At 42.4% G+C, this 24,221-nt stretch overlaps 1 protein-coding gene across 1 annotated transcript in view; it reads right to left on the bottom strand.

The window, feature by feature from the left end:
• Window positions 1-20,223, bottom strand: part of LOC121531894 (multiple C2 and transmembrane domain-containing protein 2) — a 44,224-nt gene extending 24,001 nt beyond the window's left edge. The window contains exons 1-17 of the mRNA XM_041837437.1: window positions 20,120-20,223; window positions 15,361-16,462; window positions 12,958-13,017; window positions 12,764-12,860; window positions 8,312-8,454; window positions 8,003-8,079; window positions 7,799-7,910; window positions 7,672-7,692; window positions 4,381-4,581; window positions 3,535-3,665; window positions 3,116-3,302; window positions 2,846-2,939; window positions 2,607-2,709; window positions 2,405-2,507; window positions 2,180-2,281; window positions 1,947-2,021; window positions 1,484-1,603 (exon numbers count right to left, since the gene is read on the bottom strand). Coding sequence (XP_041693371.1) covers window positions 1,484-1,603; window positions 1,947-2,021; window positions 2,180-2,281; window positions 2,405-2,507; window positions 2,607-2,709; window positions 2,846-2,939; window positions 3,116-3,302; window positions 3,535-3,665; window positions 4,381-4,581; window positions 7,672-7,692; window positions 7,799-7,910; window positions 8,003-8,079; window positions 8,312-8,454; window positions 12,764-12,860; window positions 12,958-13,017; window positions 15,361-16,419 — 2,685 coding nt within the window. The 5' untranslated portion in view covers window positions 16,420-16,462; window positions 20,120-20,223. The remainder of the gene's footprint in view (window positions 1-1,483; window positions 1,604-1,946; window positions 2,022-2,179; window positions 2,282-2,404; window positions 2,508-2,606; window positions 2,710-2,845; window positions 2,940-3,115; window positions 3,303-3,534; window positions 3,666-4,380; window positions 4,582-7,671; window positions 7,693-7,798; window positions 7,911-8,002; window positions 8,080-8,311; window positions 8,455-12,763; window positions 12,861-12,957; window positions 13,018-15,360; window positions 16,463-20,119) is intronic.
• Window positions 20,224-24,221: the final 3,998 nt, after the last annotated feature.

The raw sequence follows: 24,221 nt of genomic DNA, 5'->3' as shown, positions 1-24,221 counted from the left end.
CGCTTTGGGAAGCACACCTCATTCCAGAGGAAGCCATAGGGCTCAGTGGACTGCAGATAGCCAGACTGCTCTATTGCAGTGTGTCTGTCTCTAAATAGAACTGCCTGGGTACCAAACTGTCGATCTTCCTCACAATGAAGATAAGACAACACACGGAAAACATGTCCTTACTTTCAACAGGAGCACTGTGCTTATATACAAAATCAACAAAACATTTATCTACTTACAGTATATATATTTAGATCTATGTATACTACAGTAATGTACAAATTTCTGGCAGAGGTATGCCAGAGAGTAATCCCTGTTTTTCCCTCCCCAGATCTCCTATTTGTGGGCTGGTCTTGAACAGCAGGTGTAGTATAAGTGAAAATGAAAGACCACCACACTCTGGTGGCCTGCACAGCATCTAATTATAGGTGGGGGCCAGGAGACGGCCCTATCCCGCTGACCTGTCACCTGTCAGCTCGCCTTCCCTCCTGCTTTCCTGACTGCCTGGCCGCCCGCATGGCTGACTACCTGCCTTTCTCCCTCCCAGTCTCTGCCTATCTGTCTATGCGCCTGCATACAATATACTCTACCTTCCTTCCTGTCTGTCTGTCTGTCTGTCTGTCTGTCTGTCTGTCTGTCTGTCTGTCTGTCTGTCTGTCTGTCTGTCTGTCTGTCTGTCTGTCTGTCTGTCTGTCTGTCTGTCTGTGTCCATACCTGTACCATAGGCTCTGATATGGTGAGCCTGGCCATTGCCTGAGGGGATATCCACCTGAGGATCAGTGAGCAGGGTTTATAGAATACACCAGGTATGAAATGCACGTCGCCCCGAGACAGAACATAGAGAGGAATGAAGGCTGTGAAGACAGGGATCTGTCTGTGACCGCTTCCTCACCCTGACTTGACGCTGCCAGGGGTTTATGGCAAGAGGATGCTCTTAATCATGACATTACATGTGCTTTAAGGGGAATTCATGGGGTGAAATAAAGATTATTTCAGCTTAGTGCAATAGATCACAACGCCTCATTAAAACTGCTAAACAGAGACATTTATACAAGGTTCAAATCTCCCAGGCCGACTGTCAATCCTCCTCCACACAGAAGAGCAGAGACTGTGATCCTCCGAACACCGTCCCCAGGGGGAGGGCTTTACCAGGAAGTCAGATGACCAAACCGAAGCCCTTCACATAAAGCCATAGTGCCAGAAGAACACTGAAGGAAGACAAGTGGGGTTTGAATTAAAGGATAGAGCACATCTTCTACTTTACTTTCAAATGCAAAATGGAGATGAAGACAGGAGCTTCGATTCTTTGGAAGCATGTGACTGAGAAACAGTAACAAGAATCTAGATACGTATACCTGACTAACCATAATGTCCATCATCTATTTCACATAGACAAACGAAAGAGTTAAAATGTTCTGCAGTGAAATAGGACAGAGATACCACTTGCACAGCCCAAGGCTTAGCGCTAGTTCATTAACATGGGGCAATGACTTACCAGGAAGGCTATTATACTCTGTCGCTTGCTCTCCCACTGAAAACAGCTTTTAATGTACTGTAACGTATGCAGCACTGCCATGGTGATTTTCCGAACTCTGTAGATATTCTGGGCAAGGACCTAATGGGAAAATCAGATGGCAAATGGCAGTTAGCATGATTTGATAAAAGCTTTATGTGTATGATTCATAAGCAGGTTTATTCAGGTTTACTCAAGGCCTTATTTGCTACTGTATGGCTTTATTAGTTTGATGTCTGGAGCCAATAAAGCCAATTAGTTAGACTATGACCAATCAAAGCTTTGATGCTGCTTGCCTGTGGCAGCTTTGTTTCTGTTATATGAGGGACATGTTCCAGTATTCACGTTTCACTCCTTCATTCAACAAACTGTATCTACCATGCTTTATGTGTATAAATGATGTATTTTAGATTATATAGGCCTAAAATTCATTGCTAAAACAAACCTTTTTGGCAAATTTTGGGTTGTCCTCCAGGAACTTTTCCTCTTTTGGTTTGAAGGTTCTTATGCCAGCTCTAACCTGAGAAAGATATTACAAATTGTCAAAGACAAATCCAATCCAAAACCAAAAGGAAACTCAATGCAATGGGAAAATTCAGTATACAGTGAGTATGGTATATGATTGGGTCATCTGTCAAAGAGCATTAGCTAGGCTAGAATCAGCCAGTGAATTCTTACTGGGTTATAGTGGACTTCCATCACCAGTGAGATGGTCCCTTTGGCCGGACCCCCCAAGTTCGCTTTCTTCAACCCCCGGGTGACCTGCTGTCCATTCTGAACCTGTAGCGTTGGAAAATGTATTACAATCAATAGCCCTTCTCTGATCCATTACATGTTTTACGACTTGTCAATGTCAGTGAATGAACTATAAGCCCATTATGAATCCAAGGATCCCCAACTTACAGTGAGTAATGGAATGGCCACTCTGCCCAGAAAGTTAGGGGCTTTGTCTCCGTCTTCACCAAAGACCGTCATCTCTAAAACATCATGGATGTCCTTTATTGGGCTGTCAACAGATAACCAGTTAGTCCAGATTTGAAGGAATACATTAATTTGCATCAATGTATACAAAGTACACTATAAGACCAAGTAAAAACACATTTACAATGTAAAGACTTTGTTCCACTCAGGGTTGAGTGTTTTGTAGAGGGTCTGAGTCTGTAGCCTGCTGTTCCCCAGCTCCAGTACACAGAATGGATCACTTTTCCCTGCAAAGAAAGAACAAAGCTGTGTTAAAATGTGTGTGCAAATGTAGATGAACTTAGCCATACATCTGTAGATGAACTTAGCCATACATCTTAACCAGTTAAAACGGTAATGGTTAAAAGTGGAGTGATATATCACCATTGAGGTCAGTTGATGTGAGATCTGTGGCACTGACAACCTTGACTTGAAGGAAGCCAACCTCCCTCAAACTTTTGTGAGAGTTCCTCAAACTCTGCAAAAGTAAAATGATACAAACAGTCTTAGTTAAATGTATTAATGCAAGTTAGTATTCCTAGAGAGCTTTTGAAATGTACTTACTTATCTGCTAGTAGCACTTATATTAATTCTAGCATGTAAAATGTCAAAAGTGGCATGAATAAATAGTAATATGTCACTAAAAGTACTAACATATTTCTCCAGTATTTGGTCCCTCTCGTCTGGCTGTTCCAGGGGAGGTTTGTTGATTTCGTTGATGGACACCCCACAGCAGGGGTTGAGGGTGGCCAGGAACACCAGCCTGCCCTTGTCTTCATCCAGGACGTGGGTGTAGAGCTGCTGTGTGGCTACTGGCAGCCTGGACAGGTCCACCTCAAACCTAGATAAAGATGGGATCAGTCTTCAATATCACTGCTTAATAAGAATCAAAATTAAATCAAATCAAATGTATTTATAAAGCCCTTTTTACATCAGCAGATGTCACAAAGTGCTTATACAGAAACCCAGCCTAAAACCCAGAACAGCAAGCAATGCAGATGTCTATCTGAAAGAACAGCAGTCATTCCACAAAAACAACACTAACTATCAGAATCAAGCAAATCAATACTCACATTCCCCAGGATTCCTCGCTCTTCCTGCCTCTCTTAGCAAACACCTCCACCTGCAGTGGCTCCAGACAGTCCTCATACTTGTTGAAGTCAAACATCTCCCTCCACTGAGGGTTGGCTTGAACGCACAGGTTCTGGGGGAGAGAGAAAGAGCAGAGTGCTTATACAGTACTGTAGTGTGAGTGGGCACTGGCACAAACACACACAGAGCCTGGTGTGGAGCAGTGTCAGGTTTAATGCAGTGTCACAGTGAGCAGAGACTACATGACAGGTGGATTAAGTCTTCATTCAGTGCGACCAGGACGGGGCGGGGGAGAGGAGAGGAGGGTTTTTTGTGTGAGTGCACCTCAGCCTCCTCTCTGGGATCGTAAACACTGACAGCATCCAATTAGAATTAGCTTTGTTCAACAAACAAGCCGAAACAAAACCAGAGAGGTTTACAGAGAAATGACATGAGAACACAAGACTGGCGCACTGCGGAATCATCAGGGGGGAGGCCAACAAGTAGAGGTAGATGAGCAGGGCATGCTGGGTATGCAAATCAAGTGAAGCATAGTGAAGCCCTCTACCTGAAGGAGAGCGTAGTGGGGAGATTGTACAGTGGCAGAGATACCTAGTCTAATGAGCTGCTCTGCAATGCCCCAGTGAGCCAAGGTGGAGGTGAGCCACTGACAGGCACCTGCTGGGAGAAAGGGAGGGAGAGAAGGAGAAAGGGAGAGACAGAGAGAGAGAGAGAAAGTGGGGGATGAAAGGAGGGTGGAGAGCATGTGCAAAGGGTAGTGGAAGAGAAAAGGAAGGGAGGAAGCAAAAAAAACAAGGAGAAATTGCTAGATAGAGAAAGAAGCTCACCTTGCTCTTGTACCTCTGCTCTCCCAGCCTGTAGCGCACATAGACGTCCCCCTGGCCATTTTCAGGCATGTCCTGTCCCTCTACCAGAGTGATACCAAACACTCCACTCCACAGCTGGCTGTTCTTGGTGGCCTCAGCCGAGTGCTGTGACTGGGCCTTATCTTGGGGCTGGGTTTGGTCCCCCTTTTGGTTCTGGCCTCCCTAAGAGACTCAAACATGGACACACAGCTGCATTAGGACACCCTCCATGACAAAACTCTCTGAGTGGCTACCCCACTCCATTCACCTGCCCCTCAAGTCTGGCACCTCATTACATCTATGGACTGCATGAAAGTACTGTAGGACTCCGCTAGGTTCCAGACCCTCTCTCTGTTTGTGCACATTAGCCCATCTCCAGTGACAGCAGCAGAGCCACACCAGCGAGGAGAGGAGAGGTTCCTGAAGAGAGGGAACGTCAGTGAGCAGAGCAGAGCAGCCAGATGTCCCTGGCTGTGACAGTCCCACTCATCACAGACCCAGAGACAGAGTGGGGGGAGGCAGGACACTTGGCATACTGCACAGGAGACAGCAGGCAGCAGTGAGTAATGATGCAATCCAACCACACAACCCTCTCATCAGCAAATTATGCATGGATGTACATACAGCCTGGGAGTGATTTATACAGCATACACACTGGACTATTCTTCACTAAATCCCAAACCGAAATGTCGACTGTCTTCAGTGATATCTCTTATCTCAATTGTCCAATCAAATCTCTAAAATCAGCTATTAGGGTGTGAAAGGAACAAGATATCCAGGATGTCAGAACACTGAGACATCAAGGACAGCCCCTCCAAAATGATCCAACAGTCCTGCCGTGGCACAGCGGGAGACAGAGGGGGAGAAACAGGCCTTGATACGTGTCCATGTGTTAAAGTTCCCTTGAGCCTGTGCAGTGATAGGCTGTCTCTTTCAAAACAAACAGCAGAGAGAGAGAGAGAGGTTGTGTGGGCTGACTAATTAAAGAGCAGGGCTGTAATCTGCTCTGGCCTCTTTGATACTCTGTCTCCCTCTGCTGCCCTGGCCGGCACAGCTTCAAACGGCTCCCCTGTCACCCCGTCCCTCCCATCTCCTCTCCCCTTCTCTCCAGGGTCTCCACCCACACCGCAGCCCTGGGACCAGGCCGCTGGGGATCAAAGCCTGTACATTGGTCTCAGGGACCTGCATTAACATGGAATACCACGGCACAGCGCTGCTCGGCCCAATAAATACCCCTCCTCTCCTCGCTACAGAGGAAGGAACACAGAGGAGTGGAGGAGCGACATAAAGCAGGGCCCGGCCAAGTCATTCCAAGTGTTTATCTTGGACACAGTTCTATCTCAGCGGCCAATAAAACAATTCCACTTAACTGTAAGTGGCCCCTAAAGAGAGTCTATTCCTGGTCCTAAAAGGGGTCTGCGATTGCTTCCATATGGTGGGACAGCATGGGGACGACCAGGATGAGCTCAAACCTAGGTCCATTTGGCTGGTACCTCGGCTCTGTCCATCCACAGCTGTGATATTACATCCTAACATCTGGGTTATTGCCCGCTATGCCTGGGAATTATCAACCTCGCGAATCTTCGGCATCCCACACTGGCAATGTGCCTCGAACAGCAGAGCCAGCCCCCCCTCTCTCCCATACGGCCTCCTCCAGACAGAAACACTATCACGCAAAGCACAGAAACAGAGTTTTACTGGGGCAGTTGCCATTCACTGTCTCTGTGGTAGTTGTGTTGAGAGTGAACAGGAGTGAGGAATAGCACTGGGAGATGAAGAATGACTAGGAGCTTAGCGCTCAGTCCCGGCCACCAGGATAGGTGTCAAATGGAACAGTATTTTAGAGAAATCATATTTGTCAAAAATATGAATTCAAACATCACATTAACATTGTCATGCGGCAACCAAAATGTATTGGCACTGTCATCTGCCTCTGCAAAATGAGAGTGTAAATTTGCCCCATGATTTTATGAACATTTCCACATTTTCTTTCTGTCTGTCCATTTATCCATCTGCAGAGCATACAATGGGTATGTGAATTGTGTTTTATTTCTTACCTATTTAACATCAAACTCAGATTTAGAGAGAGATTAAACAGTGGCAGATGTAGTGACTGAATATGTAACGATCCCGGCAGTCTGAGTCGGGTTCTGTCTGGTGACTAGTTTTTCTGTTCACGATCTCCAGTTTCCCGAGGGTTCGGGAACGCTCCGGGGAGCTCTCTTGATTTCCGCACCTGCATCCCATCAGCAATCTGCACACCTGGTCCTGATCATCACCCTTCTTAGGCTCTGGCCTAACATCCAGTTCCTGCCGGATCGTTAGCCATGAACAGTATGTTTGTCCGTGTATCAGCCTTGGAACATCTAGCGTTAGTTTTGTTGTTTTGCACCTTGTTGACTTGCTGTGTACTTACCTCCGTTTTGTTCTGTCTGCAGTCTCTCACCCGGAACCTTCACCCAACCTCTGCCTGATGGTCGGCGGCTGCCGAGCCATACTGGACCTACCACTGCACCCTCAACAACCCATCCACGCCACCCGCTCTGTTCCCTGGATTATTCAGCCTCACTCGGGAATCTACTAAATAAACACTCACCTTTGTCTCAAAGTACCTTGTCCTGGTCTGCTTCTGGGTTCTGGCTTAGTAAACCGTGACAGAATAGGTGTGAGAATAAACCCACAAGCACCATAATGAGAAGAGCACCAGTCCAAAACACAACAACACTAACTGCATCCAATTTCAGCCTTAATCACAATGCTTCAAAAGAGAGAGCTGTATTAAGGGCTCTACTCCAAACTGTGCTTAGTCAACATGTAGATATGATGTTAACATGTTTAGATCACTTGTAATGCATTGTTTAGTCTGACACTTGACTCTACACAATTCCAAATAGAAAATGCAACTTGTCATTGGCACTGTGACAAGGAAGTTAACTATGAAACCATGTTTACGAAATACATTATTTAAGGTTGAAAATGCATGCACAAAAACAAAGATCCTGGGACTATACTTCGCTCATTGTTATGATCATCATATATAATACAGTGATCTACTGCCCCCTGCTGCTGGATATCAGGCACAATATCAGCCATATTTGGATTTCTCTGACTAAAGTAAAGGCTATACTGTTAGTAGGTCTAGTATTGTATGTCTATTCTAGCAATAGACATTGGCAGATACTGACATTGAACACATTTTAGAATTAGATTTACACCACAAAATTATGCAAGTAGAAAGTAGACCAGTACAAAATAGACATTTCAAAATCCTACCCTCTTTTTCTGGTGCCATTTCTGTAAAGGAGAAAAAAATTCAGGAACATTTTAAAATATTGAAAATATTGACATTGAAAATTAGAGATGTAACATTCTATAGAGACTCCAATCAAATGAGGCTTACACGTCTTTTGATAGTAGCGTCTCTAAAAGTGAGGCATGTGTCCATGACGATGACCCCCATGTCATCCTCCAGACTGTTGGGGTCCTCCAGACTCAACACCATCTCACCGGTCCTGGACAGAGAGAGAGACAGAGACAAGAAGTACTGCAGTTTACTAGATAATACACAGGCTGAGTGATTAGTAGCTACATGTGTATTACTCACTTGTCTAATTCAAGGTTTCTGATGACAATCGTGCTGGAACCCATGAAGTCATCAGTGGTTAGGTCCTTATCATAGACCTGCAACAATTATAAACACCATACTCAATATAAAAACAGTTACTGTATGTCAATCAGGTTTGGAACAATTAACTAATATTGCATGCCAGTTTTGTATCCTATGCAGGCCATAGCTATGACATGATCAGAGTGTCAATCTGTCACTTTTATGACAATATAAGTACATTGTCGTTCATGTGTAGGTGTTACTTAGACAACCTAAGTAAAAAAAACAGATCAACGTGATACTCACCCTCACGTCAACAACCTGCTCTCGATCCTGCAGGGGGAAGGAGAAGGACTCGCTCCATTTTGGATTCAGGTTCTTATACACAACTTTGCTTTTGTAAATTGTCTTCCCTTCCAGTTTGAACTTGACATAAGGATCACTTTTACCTAGAGTTTCAAAAACAAAACGGAAGGTTCAGAAAATAAAAGCATTATCAGATTATCAACACAATCAGTCATGATATTAGGCAAAATCCTACTTGCAAATGGGTGTCATAACAATTGTATAAAAAAACACTTACAAAATGTAATATATATGACACAAGAAACAAGTCAGATCCACACAATTTAGAACACACAGACACACACACCTTCCTCCCCAGCTAGATACAGTTGAAGTCGGAAGTTTACATACACTTAGGTTGGAGTCATTAAAACTTGTTTTTCAACCACTCCACAAATTCCTTTTTAACAAACTATAGTTTTGGCAAGTCGGTTAGGACATCTACTTTGTGCATGACACAAGTCATTTTCCAACAATTGTTTACAGACAGATTATTTCACTTACAATTCACTGTATCACAGTTCCAGTGGTTTTACATACACTAAATTGACTGTGCCTTTAAACAGCTTGGAAAATTCCAGAAAATTATGTCATGGCTTTAGAAGCTTCTGATAGGCTAATTGACATAATTTGAGTCAATTGGAGGTTTACCTGTGGATGTATTTCAAGGCCTACCTTCAAACTCAGTGCCTCTTTGCTTGACATCATGGGAAAATCAAACAAATTAACAAAGACCTCAGAAAAATAATTATAGACCTCCACAAGTCTGGTTCATCCTTGGGAGCAATTTCCAAACGCCCGACGGTACCACATTCATCTGTACAAACAATAGTACGCAAGTATAAACACATGGGACCACGCAGCCGTCATACCGCTCAGGAAGGAGACGCGTTCTGTCTCCTAGAGATGAACGTACTTTGATGCGAAAAGTTTAAATCAATGCCAGAACAACAGCAAAGGACCTTGTGAAGATGCTGGAGGAAACAGGTACAATAGTATCTATATCCACAGTAAAACAAGTCCTATATCGACATAACCTGAAAGGCCGCTCAGCAAGGAAGAAGCCACTGCTCCAAAACCGCCATAAAAATGCCAGACTACGGTTTGCAACTGCACATGGGGACAACGATCGTACTTTTTGGAGAAATGTCCTCTGGTCTGATGAAACAAAAATAGAACTGTTTGGCCATAATGACCATCGTTATGTTTGGAGGAAAAAGGGGGCTGCTTGCAAGCCGAAGAACACCATCCCAACCGTGAAGCACGTGGGTGGCAGCATCATGCTGTGGGGGTGCTTTGCTGCAGGAGGGACTAGTGCACTTCACAAAATAGATGGCATCATGAGGAAGGAAAATTATGTGGATATATTGAAGCAACATCTCAAGACATCAGTCAGGAAGTTAAAGCTTGGTCGCAAATGCGTCTTCCAAATGGACAATGACCCCAAGCATACTTCCAAAGTTGTGGCAAAATGGCTTAAGGACAACAAAGTCAAGGTATTGGAGTGGCCATCACAAAGTCCTGACCTCAATCCTATAGAACATTTGTGGGCAGAACTGAAAAAGCGTGTTTGAGCAAGGAGGCCTACAAACCTGTCAGGAGGAATGGGCCAACATTCACCCAACTTATTGTGGGAAGCTTGTGGAAGGCTACCCGAAACGTTTGATCCAAGTTAAACAATTGAAAGGCAATGCTACCAAATACTAATTGAGTGTATGTAAACTTCTGACCCACTGGGAATGTGATGAAAGAAATAAAAGCTTAAATAAATAATTCTCTCTACTATTATTCTGACATTTCACATTCTTAAAATAAAGTGGTGATTCTAACTGACTTAAGACAGGGAATGTTTACTAGGATTAAATGTCAGGAATTGTGAAAAACTGAGTTTAAATGTATTTGGCTAAGGTGTATGTAAACTTCCGACTTCAACTGTATATCAAAGAGCTGTGTGAGAGACTGAGATATGCAGGGAGGAGGTACACCCCACATTTATTTAAGAAAACAGAGGGATGTATCTGTTTAATTGTGAAAGAAGAAACTCTCGGCAGCATGAGGCAACCAGCAAATAAAGTCCAGAAACCAGGAGCAACCGGTGTTAATCTCCCAAGCCTGTTAAGAAAGTCGGCCTGGTGGTGGCGTGGGGGGACGGGGCGTCTTTGTCTCAGCCATGGTATGAAGATTGGCTGAAAAATGAAAGCCAGTCCCATGCCTTTATTTGTATGGTGGAATAAAAGGGTGCTTGAGAGAACCTGCAGGGAGGCTTGAATCCCATGACAAAGGCCCTGTGGGGATGGGCTGTCAGACCTGTCAGCTTCCGACTCCAAATGAACATCTCCCAAAAGCAGGCAGGACCCACAGCAGCTCCGCCCTGCCAGTCTGACAGGAAAACCTCCAGGCAACTTGACAGGAGGAGAATGTGGCAGCCAGTGAGGAGAAAAGCTCTGGTGTGACAGAACGGTGACCATTGAAATTAACCGCGAAAAAAGGGGAGAACAAAAAAGAGAGGTGGGGGCTGGTGGCTGGTGGCTGGTGGCTGGTGGTGAGGGTCCTTTCAGAATATGTAATGACAGTGGATGGTGTTGGTGGATCTCTGGCATCGTGTTGATTGTTGGGCAAACAGTGGAGAGGCAGGGGGCGTATGGGGATTGCATCATCATCATTGTGACATCCTGTCAGGAAAAGTAAGTTCTCAACTAGCAGGGAGCTGTGGCCCGAGACGACAAGGTTAGTGAAGCCACGGCGACAGTCACATAAGAAACCTTAGCACAAGCTGAGGGTTACATAGAGAAAATAATATAGCCTACATATGGCAGCAGCGGTCAGTCAGGCAAAGAGGTGGAATTTAAGATTGCAGTTTTAAAAATGTTTGATTGAAATTCAGCCAAAAACCTCCAACTGATATGTTCATAAAATAAACAAAATGTTCCAGAGATGTTTGGTTTTCAATCGCAGAGGAAAATTAATAAAGGCCATGTTGTTTCTTTCAAACAGCAATTCAGTCTATGGACAGGTGAGGTCACTGCTTCCCAAACTAATTGCATTGCATCCCTACAAGCCCACAATGAGAATGGGCAGATGACTGAGGAAATGAAAAATGTATGTATGCATTTGAGAAACATTTTAGTTGTATTTTGGTGAGACTAGATAATTCATATCCAGCAAATATTAAATATAACAATCAATCATTTTGGGCATACAGACCCCAAACAGTCAGTAGTATTCCACAAGCCCTGTGTATCTTATCTGCAGTATATAACGGAATGCCATAAACTGAGCGTACAAAATACCTTCCTAATATTGAGTTGCACCCCCTTTTGCCCTCAGAACAGCCTCAGTTCATTGGGGCATGGACTCTACAAGGTGTCAAAAGCGTTCCACAGGGATGCTGGCCCATGTTGACTCCAGTGCTTCTCAAGTTGGCTACACTGATTGAAGTGGATTTAACAAGTGACATCAATAAGGGATCATAGCTTTCACCTGGATTCACCTGGTCACTATGTCTCTATGTCATGGAAAGAGCAGGTGTTCCTAATGTTTTGTATAACCAGTGTATATGACATCCCAACAAATCAACATCTACTGTCCTATACAGACCAAAATAATAAGTATGACATAAGTAAACATTTCCAACCATTGTGATGTAAGATCAGGGATTTCCTTTCACGTGTTCAGAACACTATGAATTACAGTAGAAAGGACCACATTTCTTAGGATGTATTTTAGGAAACCTCCAGCAGGTGGCAGCTTGTTATTTGTGGCAGGAAAATGTTATTTAACAGTAACAGTGAAACATTGCATGAACTCTCCAACTGACTAAACAATTATAGCCTCTAAATTTGCATTGGTTATGAAAACCACACCACATAATTTGTTTCTCCACACATGTTGTTTACAAAGAAACAGCCAGAGTGCATCGCAATCTATTCAGCACACCACTGAGAATACTGTGGTGGAGCCTGGCTGGCAAAACACACTTTTGCACTATACGAGTTATCCATATTTTTCAAAGTCACAGAAATATATCTAAGATATACCAACCCCATGTAAGCTTTTCTGTAGTGTAACTGCTCATATGGAGTTGGGCAGGGTTTGCTTCCTTAAAGGAAGGCTCCTGGGTGTGTTTTGGCGACAGAGTCTGGTCTAACTGGAATCACTGTCAAAGATACATTCCACACAGTTATGGGCCCTTTGTAATGTGCTTCAACTAAAAATACTTTCTTGATGAAATGTTCAAGATAAAGATCAACAAAGTAAATATGATGAATTGCTTTGTCATCATCCTACTCACAGCATAAGACACTCCTTCTCAAGTTGAAAGTATGTATCTATCAATATACCCAGCATGCCTCAGACATTACATTCATCCATATGTAGACCTCCAGAAGTAGCAGGTTCTTTCCATCCACTTACCATTGCGGTCTCTGATGACCAGGTTCCTGCCCTCCTTCAGGTTGACGGTGAGGAGGTACTTCTGGATAGGACCAGGTGGGCCCCCTGCTGCCATAGCCTGTCAAGGAAAGGAATCACATTAATATGATGCTTTATAGTCTACAGCCTTAGTGTTGTCCATTATTGTTGACAAGGTCTGGAAGTCCAGTACTCACATTGTTGCCTGATTGACCCTGCAAGGGCTGGGCATTGAAATCATTGTGCTCATTGGGTAACTATGGGAGAAAAAAATGTAAGCTTATCAAAAAGACATCTACAAAGTATGGAACAAAGTTAGATGTTATCATGTTCAGTCACGTTGTTGACCACTGTTGACCTCAGGTACTATAATTGTACCGGCAACCAGTAAGGCAGGTGTGTGGCCTCAACAATGTCTGGCCTTGTAATAAGACAGATCTACATTTAATACAATGGAAGTGGCTTCAGGTCTGCACAAGAGCTACTAAAATAATGTTTATTCTGCTCAGCTTATACATTATATGAGTATACGAATTGCTATCTGCAACGAGATTTCTGACAAAGAACCACTGAAGCATTGTCTTAAAGCTAGAATCTTTAATTGAAACAATAACAAAGAGGCCACCCGCCTCTGTTTTGTAACCGCTCTCTATGGATACAAGGACTGACCATCCATAATATAAAAATTATAATTCTAACCATGTTTTTATGCTATACAGTGTTTTAATCGAGTACTCGAACGGACGTCAAAACTCGATCTTTAACCAGAGATTAAAAAAATATATAATACTGTAAAACTATTTGTCTTATTAATTTCTTAACTCTGGTCAAAATGAAAAACAGGGTGGCAGGTAGCCTAACGGTTAAGAGAGTTGGGCCAGCTCAAGCTCTCCTATCACAGCACAACTAGCTCCATGAGTAGGGCCCTGTGTTTTGGTTAATCATGATGCATGACCTCGATTTTAACCTTTATTTAAAGCTTTTCATCAAACTGTCCCATTTTCTTTTTATGTCAGATGGTCCAGCACCATTATCAGACAATTCATTTTGGGTCTAATTCCTATTTCTGGAAATGGCTTAAAATAAAGGTTCAAATCCAGATCATTTGACATGATTAACCTAAACACATAGCCCTATCCACGAGAAATCATATGCTTATCATGCACAAAGAAACATTCTCAGAGGGGGACAAGAAGCAACAATCTCGCAGTACATCCTTTGCCACTGCAAAGCGCCGCTGTGACCCCGCCAGAGGCAAGCAGGTAACACAGCTCATTACAGTTTCGATGAATGATTCTCAACTGGCACATGTGTTTTATTGATTGAATATACACTGAACAAAAATATAAACGCAACATGTAAAGTGTTGGTCCCATGTTTCATGAGCTGAAATAAAAGATCCCAGAAACTTTCCAAGCTTATTTCTCTCAAATGTGTGCACAGATTTATTTACATCCCTGTTAGTGAGCATCTCCATTGCCAAGATAATCCATCCACCTGACAGGTGTGGTATATCAAGAAGTTGATTAAACAGCATGATCATTACACAGGTGCACTTTGTGCTGGGGACAATAAAAGGCCACACTAAAATGTGAAGTTTTGTCACTCAACACAATGCCACAGATGTCTCAAGTTTTGAGGGAGCGTGCAATTGGCATATCCACCAGAGCTGTTGCCAGATAATTTAATGTTAATTTCTCTACCATAAGCCGCCTCCAACGTCGTTTTATAGAATTTGGCACATCCAACCGGCCTCACAACCGCAGACCACGTGTATGGCGTCATGTGGGCGAGCAGTTTGCTGATGTCAACGTTGTTAACAGAGCGCCCCATGGTGGCGGTGGGGTTATGGTATGGGCAGGTATAAGCCACAGACAACAAACACAATTGCATTTTATCAATGGCAATTTTAATGCACAGAGATACTGTGACGAGATCCTGAGGCCCATTGTCGTGCCATTCATCCGCCGCCATCACCTCATGTTTCAGCATAATAATGCACGTCCCCATGTCGCAAGGATCTGTACAATACCTGGAAGCTGATAATGTCCCAGTTCTTCCATGGCCTGGATACTCACCAGACATGTCACCCATTGAGCATGTTTGGGATGCTCTGGATCGACGTGTACGACAGCATGTTCCAGTTCCTGCCAATATCCAGCAACTTCACACAGCCATTGAAGAGGAGTAGAACAACATTCCACAGGACACAATCAACAGCCTGATCAACTCTATGCGAAGGAGATGTGTCACGATGCATGAGGCAAATGGTGACCAGATACTGACTGGTTTTCTGATCCACGCCCCTACCTTTTTTTTAAAGGTATCTGTGACCTACAGATGCATAAACTGTATTCCCAGTCATGTGAAATCCATTGATTAGGGCCTACTGAATTTATTTCAATTGACTAATTTCATTATATCAACTGTAACTCAGTAAAATATTTGACATTGTTGCATGTTGCATTTATATTTTTGTTTTTATGGGGCAATTTGATTTCAGTTTATATTTAATTACTTAACCTACCTTTACATAGATTGACCGATAGTGTATATATGTGGAGGGTATTGTAAAGTACAATGTTAGTGTGGTATCTGACCTCAATGTCTTCCTGGGGCTCCCTGCATAAGATGTCTCTGATGTTTGTGGAGAGGGAGGGCTCCCTCATATCCAGGTCCTCAGAGTCAGTGGGCCAGAACGAGTAGGCTTGTTCCTCGAACGGGGTTCCACACACAGAACTGTCCCCACTGTCCGCAGGGGTGCCCATCCTATTCGGGGAACCCATCCTGTCTGCCCTGTCCACTGGCAGAGACCATCTATCTGGAGGGATGTTCAGTCTGTCCAGTGGATTTGAAGGAACAGACCATCTCACTTCTGCTGGTTGTTTCCCTCGCTCCCTGGAAGCAGCCAGTCTCTCTGTAACCAGGTTTGTTTGGTCTGAGACAGAAGAAGCAGATCTTTCAGCAGATGCACTCACTCGTTCCCTAAAAGTGACCACTCTGTCTTTAGAGAATAACAATTTTTCTGTAGAAACATTAATTCTCTCCACTGAAGAAGTCAATCTTGGTGTGGGCATAGGTATATGTGGAGCATTTGATCTCTGGGTAGGTGGGTTCCCTCTGTCCACTGTTGTTTTTACTCTGTCTGCTGAAGAAGAAGAAACAGAAGAGGCAGATCTCTCTGCAGGTGTGTTACATTTGTCTGATGGCATGTGGATTCTGCCCATAAAGGTCGCCATGTCCTCCTCTTCTGATTCTTCATAAAGAGTTTGTGTCTCCACAGGTGCACTCATTCTAGATCCAGATACCTTCATGTTATCTATGAAGGCCGAATCATACACAGTCTTTCTACCTGAGGGGCCTGCATCAGTTGCAGTCAGCCTGTCTGTGGATAGAGGGACTGAGTTAATAGAGGCGTTATCACTGGAGCCTGAGGAGCTGCCAAAGAAGATGGCATCTGAGGCTGTGGAGAAGGTACTGTCTGCGGGAGACGGTTCAGCCTGAATAAACCTCAGGTCCGGCACTGACATACTGCGCCTGTATTGCAGGGGCTTCTTCTTGTCCAGTTTCCCCGGGGTCTTCTTCTTCTTTAAGTTGTTGAACTGGGTCTTGGTCTTCTCACGCAGGTTCTCCCACACAGTCTTCTTCTTTGGGTCCATGCTGAGTGGTGCAGGCGTCAGGCCACACCCTTTCACACAGAGACTGCAAAGACAAGATGAAATAGTATCAGCATTATTGTTTAACATCTATGGGATCGGTGTTCGTATACGGGACGGTTGCGCTAACGTGCGCTAATGTGATTAGCATGACTGTTGTACAGTGCCTTGAAAAAGTATTCATCCCCCTTGGCGTTTTTCCTATTTTGTTGCATTACAACCTGTAATTTAAATTGATTTGAAATGAAAAAAAATAACTTGTTTCAAAAAATTCTAAAAAATAAATAACGGAAAAGTGGTGCGTGCATATGTATTCATCCCCTTTGCTATAAAGCCCCTAAATAAGATCTGGTGCAACCAATTACCTTCAGAAGTCACATAATTAATAAAGTCCACCTGTGTGCAATCTAAGTGTCGCATGATCTCAGTATATATACACCTGTACTGAAAGGCACCAGAGTCTGCAACACCACTAAGCAAGCGGCACCATGAAGACCAAGGAGCTCTCCAAACAGGTCAGGGACAAAGTTGTGGAGAAGTACAGATCAGGGTTGGGTTATAATAAAATATTAGAAACTTTGAACATCCCATGGAGCACCATTAAATCCATTATTAAAAAATTGAAAGAATATGGCACCACAACAAACCTGCCAAGACAGGACTGCCCACCAAAACTCACGGACTAGGCAAGGAGGGCATTAATCAGAGAGGCAACAAAGAGACCAAAGATAACCCTGAAGGGGCTGCAAAGCTCCACAGTGGAGATTGGAGTATCTGTCCATAGGACCACTTTAAGCTGTACACTCCACAGAGCTGGGCTTTACGGAAGAGTGGCCAGAAAAAAGCCATTGCTTAAAGAAAAAAATAAGCAAACACGTTTGGTGTTCGCCAAAAGCCATGTGGGAGACTCCACAAACATATGGAAGAAGGTACTCTGGTCAGATGAGACTAAAATTGAGCTTTTCGGCCATCAAGGAAAACGCTATGTCTGGCGCAAACCCAACACCTCTCATCACCCCGAGAACACCATCTCCACAGTGAAGCATGGTGGTGGCAGCATCATGCTGTGGGGATGTTTTTCATCGGCAGGGACTGGGAAACTGGTCAGAATTGAAGGAATGATGGATGGTGCTAAATACAGGGGAAATTCTTGAGGGAAACCTGTTTCAGTCTTCCAGAGATTTGAGACTGGGACGGATGTTCACCTTCCAGCAGGACAATGACCCTAAGCATACTGCTAATACAACACTCGAGTGGTTTAAGGGGAAACATTTAAATGTCTTGGAATGGCCTAGTCAAAGCCCAGACCTCAATCCAATTGAGAATCTGTGGTATGACTTAAAGATTGCTGTACACAAGCGGAACCCATCCAACTTGAAGGAGCTGGAGCAGTTTTGCCTTGAAGAATGGGCAAAAATCCCAGTGGCTAGATGTGCCAAGCTTACAGAGACATACCCCAAGAGACTTGCAGCTGTAATTGCTGAAAAAGGTGGTAGATAAAGATAGTTACGCACGCTCAAGTTTTCAGTTTTTTTGTCTTATTTCTTGTTTGTTTCAGATATTTTGCATCTTCAAAGTGGTAGGCATGTTGTGTAAATCAAATGATACAAACCCCCAAAAAATCAATTTTAATTCCAGGTTGTAAGGCAACAAAATAGGAAAAATGCCAAGGGGGGTGAATACTTTCGCAAGCCACTGTAAGTAACAGCAAACTTTCCAGGACATAAACATGTCTTATATGGGCAGAAAGCTTAAATTCTTGTTAATCTACAGTGAAAAAATACCATGCTGTTGTTTGAGGAGAGTGCACAACAACAAAATACTTATCACGGCATCTGGTTTGATACATTCACCTCTGAAGGTAAATAATGTACTTACATTCAGTAATCTTGCTCTGATTCGTCATCCTGAGGGTCCCAGAGATAAAATGTAGCATAATTTTGTTTGATAAAATCAATTTTTATATTCAAATGTAGGAACTGGGTTCTACAGTTTGAACCCTTGCTGTCTCTGGCTCCACACCCACCCCGCCCGTCCATCTAGACGTGTGAAAGTTAGTGTATAAGCTAATGATCCATCATGTATGACATTCCTTGGAGTGTGTAAACTTACAATTTGTATTACCATATCATTTTTGTATGTTCTCTATAGTTATGCACTTGAAAATGTATCAATTGACCAATTCGGCACATTTGGGCAGACTTGATACAAAATAGTCCAGTATTGCAACGCTTCACTGGATCAATCTGAAACTTTGCACACACACTGCTGCCAAAAACTAAATTGCGCCTAAACTGCAATATTATATTGTGGCTTTTCTCTTCTATTTCAAAGATTCTGGGAATTGAAAAAAAGGGTCAGATCTGGTTAAGTAGTACTGTTTACTGGACTCTTACACAAAAAAAGCTTCAGGCCTGACAAACATGATTGCACAATTGTTTTGGTTCTCATCATAGGAGTGGCATTCACTTAGGGCACTCAAGGCATTGTGCCACTCTATACTGGCACAATGCCCTGAGTGATACTGTAATGATGTAACGATACTTGCCCTGCTTTTGGTACGCAAAAACTTTGTTATTCAATTTACTGTAGGAACTGCCGTTTACTCGTATCCGTTTCACTACTCACTCCTAATGATGACATCGGGTAAAGAATGCCACAGAGCCAAAAAGATACATCCACAATATTAGGCGTAGCATCTTGTTACGGCAGAGAGAAAGCTAACACAGCTTATATGATGAGTTTGTGTAGATAATATTATGCCCAGTGCAGTCAAAAACATGATTTTTCTGTGTTTTATATACATTTCCACATGGAATAATACTGTGAAATGTTGAAAATTATGATAAGCCCTTTTAGTGTAAGAGCTGTTTCTTATTGCTTGAGAAATTGCTCTTTGCTAAGAAACTATTTGTTTCTTTTTCACCATTTTCATTGAAAACAATCATAGTAAGGTAGATAAATTGTTACCCATAAATGTGATATTGAGATAAAAACAGCTGCATTGGACCTTTAAGGTAAAGAAATCCAATGTCAATAAGAGACATCCAAATAGGCCATTTATAATCTGACCACATCCCTCTCCTCTCCCACTCTCACTCTCTCAAAAACAAATGTTCTTTACCTGGGCCTAGGCTATATCACCAGAATCTACACTACCGTTCAAAAGTTTGGGGTCACTTAGAAATGTCCTTGTTTTCGAAAGAAAAGCATTTTTTTTCCATTAAAATAACATCAAATTGATCAGAAATACAGTGTAGACAACATAATTGCAAAAGGGTTTTCTAATGATCAATTAGCCTTTTAAAATTATAAACTTGGATTAGCAAACACAACGTGCCATTGGAACACAGGACTGATGGTTGCTGATAATGGGCCTCTGTACGACTATGTAGATATTCCATTATAAAACCGCCGTTTCCAGCTACAATAGCCATTTACAACATTAACAATGTCTACACTGTTTTTCTGATCAATTTTATGTTATTTTAATGGACAAAAAAATTGATTTTCTTTCGAAAACAAGGACATTTCTAAGTGACCCCAAACTTTTGAACGGTAGTGTATGAGGGGCCCACATCAGACATAGAAAACTAAAAACCCAGATCATTGTAAGCCTATCCTATAGAGATTGGTTAATAAACGATCATAATATAACAGCCTCGGAATTCAGATAATTAAATATGATGAAACATCCACATACTTGCTTAGACAGTTACACCGCTGCTCCACGACCTTATAGAGAAGAAAGAGAAATATGTTCCAAGTCTGTTGTCTCAGGAAACTTCCAGAGAGCTAGTCAGTGGACTGCCCTCAGATAATAGTATGGTGAATGAGGAAGTCCCTTTCAAAGGAACTTATAAATACATGCTCTTGCTTCTAGACAGGCTTGATGATTGGGTGGAGAGCAACAGCAGGGTGAAACAGGCCACACCAGTCCCACCAGGTGAGTTTCATTACATGGTGATATTTTCTGTCCACCAATAGCAGGTTGAAGTGATGGATTATAGCACAATGTATACCTTTCCTGTTCTTAGCATATTATTTAGAAAAGTCATGGAAATCCTCAAGTTATGGTGCTTCATAATAAAGGAAAAAAGTAGGTCACTGGCATAATGCTCCCAAAAAATACCAACTAGCTGCTGACAGACGGGAAAGCTTACTTGTTTGGATTGTCGGTTTGTTTGTTTACGTTGTGTTTGTTTTATCATGAATAGTCATATTTTCAAGTATGCTGTTGTTCATAAGTATTACAAGAAACAATGTGCATATTTATCTTATTAGTCAAACAATCCCAGATGATGGATTCTGAGTCATGGAGTCTGAGGCATAGTAAAGAATGTAGGCTGTGTTAACTTATTACTGAGCTCCATCTCTTACATCCAATCACTGCATCACTTGTCTGTAGAGAACATAGCCAGGCTACGTTTCTTTAATTCATCTCTAGTTATTTACAGTGCAACATGGTTTAGCCTAAGCTCATCAAAAGTGAGCATTTATGTTTGCTGAGAATCAACAATAACTTTCTGTCCACACATGGATGCTAATACAACAGGCCTAGCAATGTTCACACACTGATCTTCTCTGCAGAACAGAGGTGACTCTGTGACAAACAGATGCGTTGGAGTCTGGACCATGCCTTGTTCAATATTTGCTAATGTCTTAAAGAGCTCAGGCACACATGAAAGAAGCCCCAACTTGGCAACCAGTTAAAAGGGAGGAGTGGGGACCCAGAGAGGGCAAGCCCCTGTGGCAGGTGGCCTGTCGCCCTCCTTCTCAAACATTCCAAAACCCTGCAAGGTTACTTTACACATGCACACTGGACTCATTCCAGCACCATGCACAGCTGGCCCATAATACTGAACCCTAAAGGCACATGCAAGCTGTTAGCTACAGATTTGTAACAGGCTAATGCGATTCTCCATTCCCCGTTACAGGATAGGTACTTATGGCGTAGCACAGAGAAATTTCGACCAGCATTAACTTGCTGATACTATCTTCGTTCTCGATTCGGCCAAACATCTAAAATTGTTTTAAGATGGTCATTCAGTACAAATGGATCATTTAGCTATTTGATTTTGAATTTTAGGACCCCTTTAGATATATTTGTTTTAAATAAAACATGTATTTGATAAAATATTGAATTTGGCCTTTACTACTATAGCCCATAGAAACGCATTGAATAACACATTCATTAATGGCAAAAAAGACAGTCAAATATTTATCATAAGGAATAAGGTTTTGAAATGTCTGTCCTATATCTGGGGCGGCAGGTAGCTTAGTGGTTAAGAGCGTAGTGCCAGTAACCGAAAGGTTGCTGGTTCTAATCCCCGAGCCGACTAGGTGAAAAATCTGTCGATGTGCCCTTGAGCAAGGCACTTAACCCTAATTGCTCTGGATAAGAGCGTCTGCTAAAATGTAAATCTAGGAGATATAAGAAGGCTTAGGAAATCTTTTATTTTTTGGGTTGGCACAAAACTACCTCCATACCGGTTACCTTCAGATGAGTCCTATTGGGGGTCCTAGAGCAAAACGGAGAACACCATCGTCTTCGTGAGAATCTCCCCTTTCCACAGTGTAGCCCAAATGGTTTGGATGCTACAAACAGAAGTTGACACATTGACGGTACCAACTTCAGTAGAATCCCGTGTGGCTTGTGGGAGTCGTAGAGAAAAACGGAGACCACCGTCATGTTCATGAGAGTCTAATTTTTCCATAGAGTGGTTTATAGGCCAAATCGTTTGGACGGTACAGACGTTTTCGTGAGAAGACTAATTTTCGGGATGTCTCATGGTCTGACAAACACTGCTGTAGCTCAGCCACCTTCCACCGCAGATGCGGAAGGCTGCCATAGGCGGATGCGGTGGATTGAGACGCAGCCCATGCCAAAAAATTAACGGATGGATTTTGATTGGGACTTTTTAAATTATGTTACTTAGTTTGACACACCAGTTCATTAATAGACTCTAGGCGGTTTAAATAGCCAAGATGGCAGTGTACACATTGTTGGATTACTTCATGGAGCAAAACATTTCTTTATTTTAATAACAGAGCATTTTTTTAATTCAAACGAACCACCTGCAACTGGACACAGACATTTTAGATGTTTGGCCGAATTGAGAACGAGATAATATCGCCAAGTTAATGTTGGTCTAAATTTCTCTGTACTACGCAAAAAGTACCTATCCTATAACGGGTAATGAAGAATCACATTAGCCTGTTACAAATCTATAGCTCGCAAGCGGTCAGAAGACTGAGATTTTCTGTACAGTGGAGTTTTGTTAAGAGGCCCGGCGCTCAGTCTGAACATTAACACCATCGCTTACGGTATGGTTTTGGAAGCATAAGGACCTTGTCTTTCATATCAGCAAGAAGCATAAAAAAAGAAAATATGTTAAATTGATACACACCTTTATAGGGTTAGGGTTAGTGTTCCCACATGGCCATATCTCCATGTCACAGCGCGTGTTTACGGAAGACAGAGGGACCACCTGTGCTAATTAGCTATCTAGCATGCTCCGAACACCTGTGTGCAACGGAAGAAGGCCGCCAGAAAGGTGTTGTCACTGAAAGATACTGTAGGCTGCAACTGTGATAAAGCCAGTTAAAACAGTGTACAGTAAGTGTGTATTTTGCATTTGTGAAATTATTTTGATGTGATATGAAAGTAAATGGCTTTATGTTTCTAGAACCGTATCGTAATTGAGAATCCATTCACGTTTAGATGGAGTATTTGGCTGCCAGAGCCAGTCTACCTCTGAAAATAACATAATATCCTTGGACGTTAAGGATAATAAGGGTAACATTAGGCTCCTTAAGAGTACATCTTGGGCTATGTAGACCCCTGAAAGATAGACTGTAACACAGCGCTTTCAAGTGGCGTTGGCCCATTCAAGGGGACAAAATGCCCTCATTGGAGTTTCTTTCTGCACTGCATTGCCATAGATCTATTGGAAAGTGAAGTTTCTCCTAATATCTGCTGATCACAAATGTTGTTTGTTTTAACAAGCTCTTGTTCCACCTTGGCAAATCCATAGAGTCAAGGATAAACCTACTGCTTGTTTGTGCAGGCTATAACACTGCTCACATGCATGAGATGGAATGAGGCATTAATCATATCAAAAAAGATGATCACAGTTGTCCTGGCTAAATCTCAATTATTCAAGACCCCAGGCAGTATTCCATTTTAATAGATTCTGAACTTATTATAACAGTATATGAGTTTTGGGTAACACTTTCAATAAGGTTCCATTTGTAAAGTGTTTATGAAGGGTTTGTTATTACTTCATGAACAGTTATTTAATCATTTGTAAAAGCATTATAAACCATTAATACATGTGTTATAACAAATTGGTCAATATAGTGTGATTGCCAGTCAGTGCTTGCCAAATAGTGAGCCACTATTTACCACCAGTTATTAACCATTTATAAATGCACTTACAAATGCGTATAATATTGAACCCTTATGTATCATCATGCAATCTTATTTTCAATGGTTGCACAGTTAAACAATATTTATTTTCTCACTTTTGGGTGTGATGCAATGTTAAAATAAAAAAAATGTCCTCAGCAATCTACACACAAAACCCCATAATGACAAAGCGAAAACAGGTTTTTAGAAATTTTAGCAAATTTATTTAAAATAAAAAACAGAAATACCTTATTTACATAAGTTTTCAGACCCTTTGCTATGAGACTCGAAATTGAGCATAGGTGCATCCTGTTTCCATTGATCATCCTTAAGATGTTTCTACAACTTGATTGGAGTCCACCTGTGGTAAATTCAATTTATTGGACATGATTTG

This window comes from Coregonus clupeaformis, chromosome 19, assembly GCF_020615455.1.
Source record: "Coregonus clupeaformis isolate EN_2021a chromosome 19, ASM2061545v1, whole genome shotgun sequence".
Taxonomy (NCBI): Eukaryota; Metazoa; Chordata; class Actinopteri; order Salmoniformes; family Salmonidae; genus Coregonus; species Coregonus clupeaformis.
Note: the sequence above shows the minus strand (reverse complement) of the source record. Positions and strands in the feature narration are given on the sequence as shown.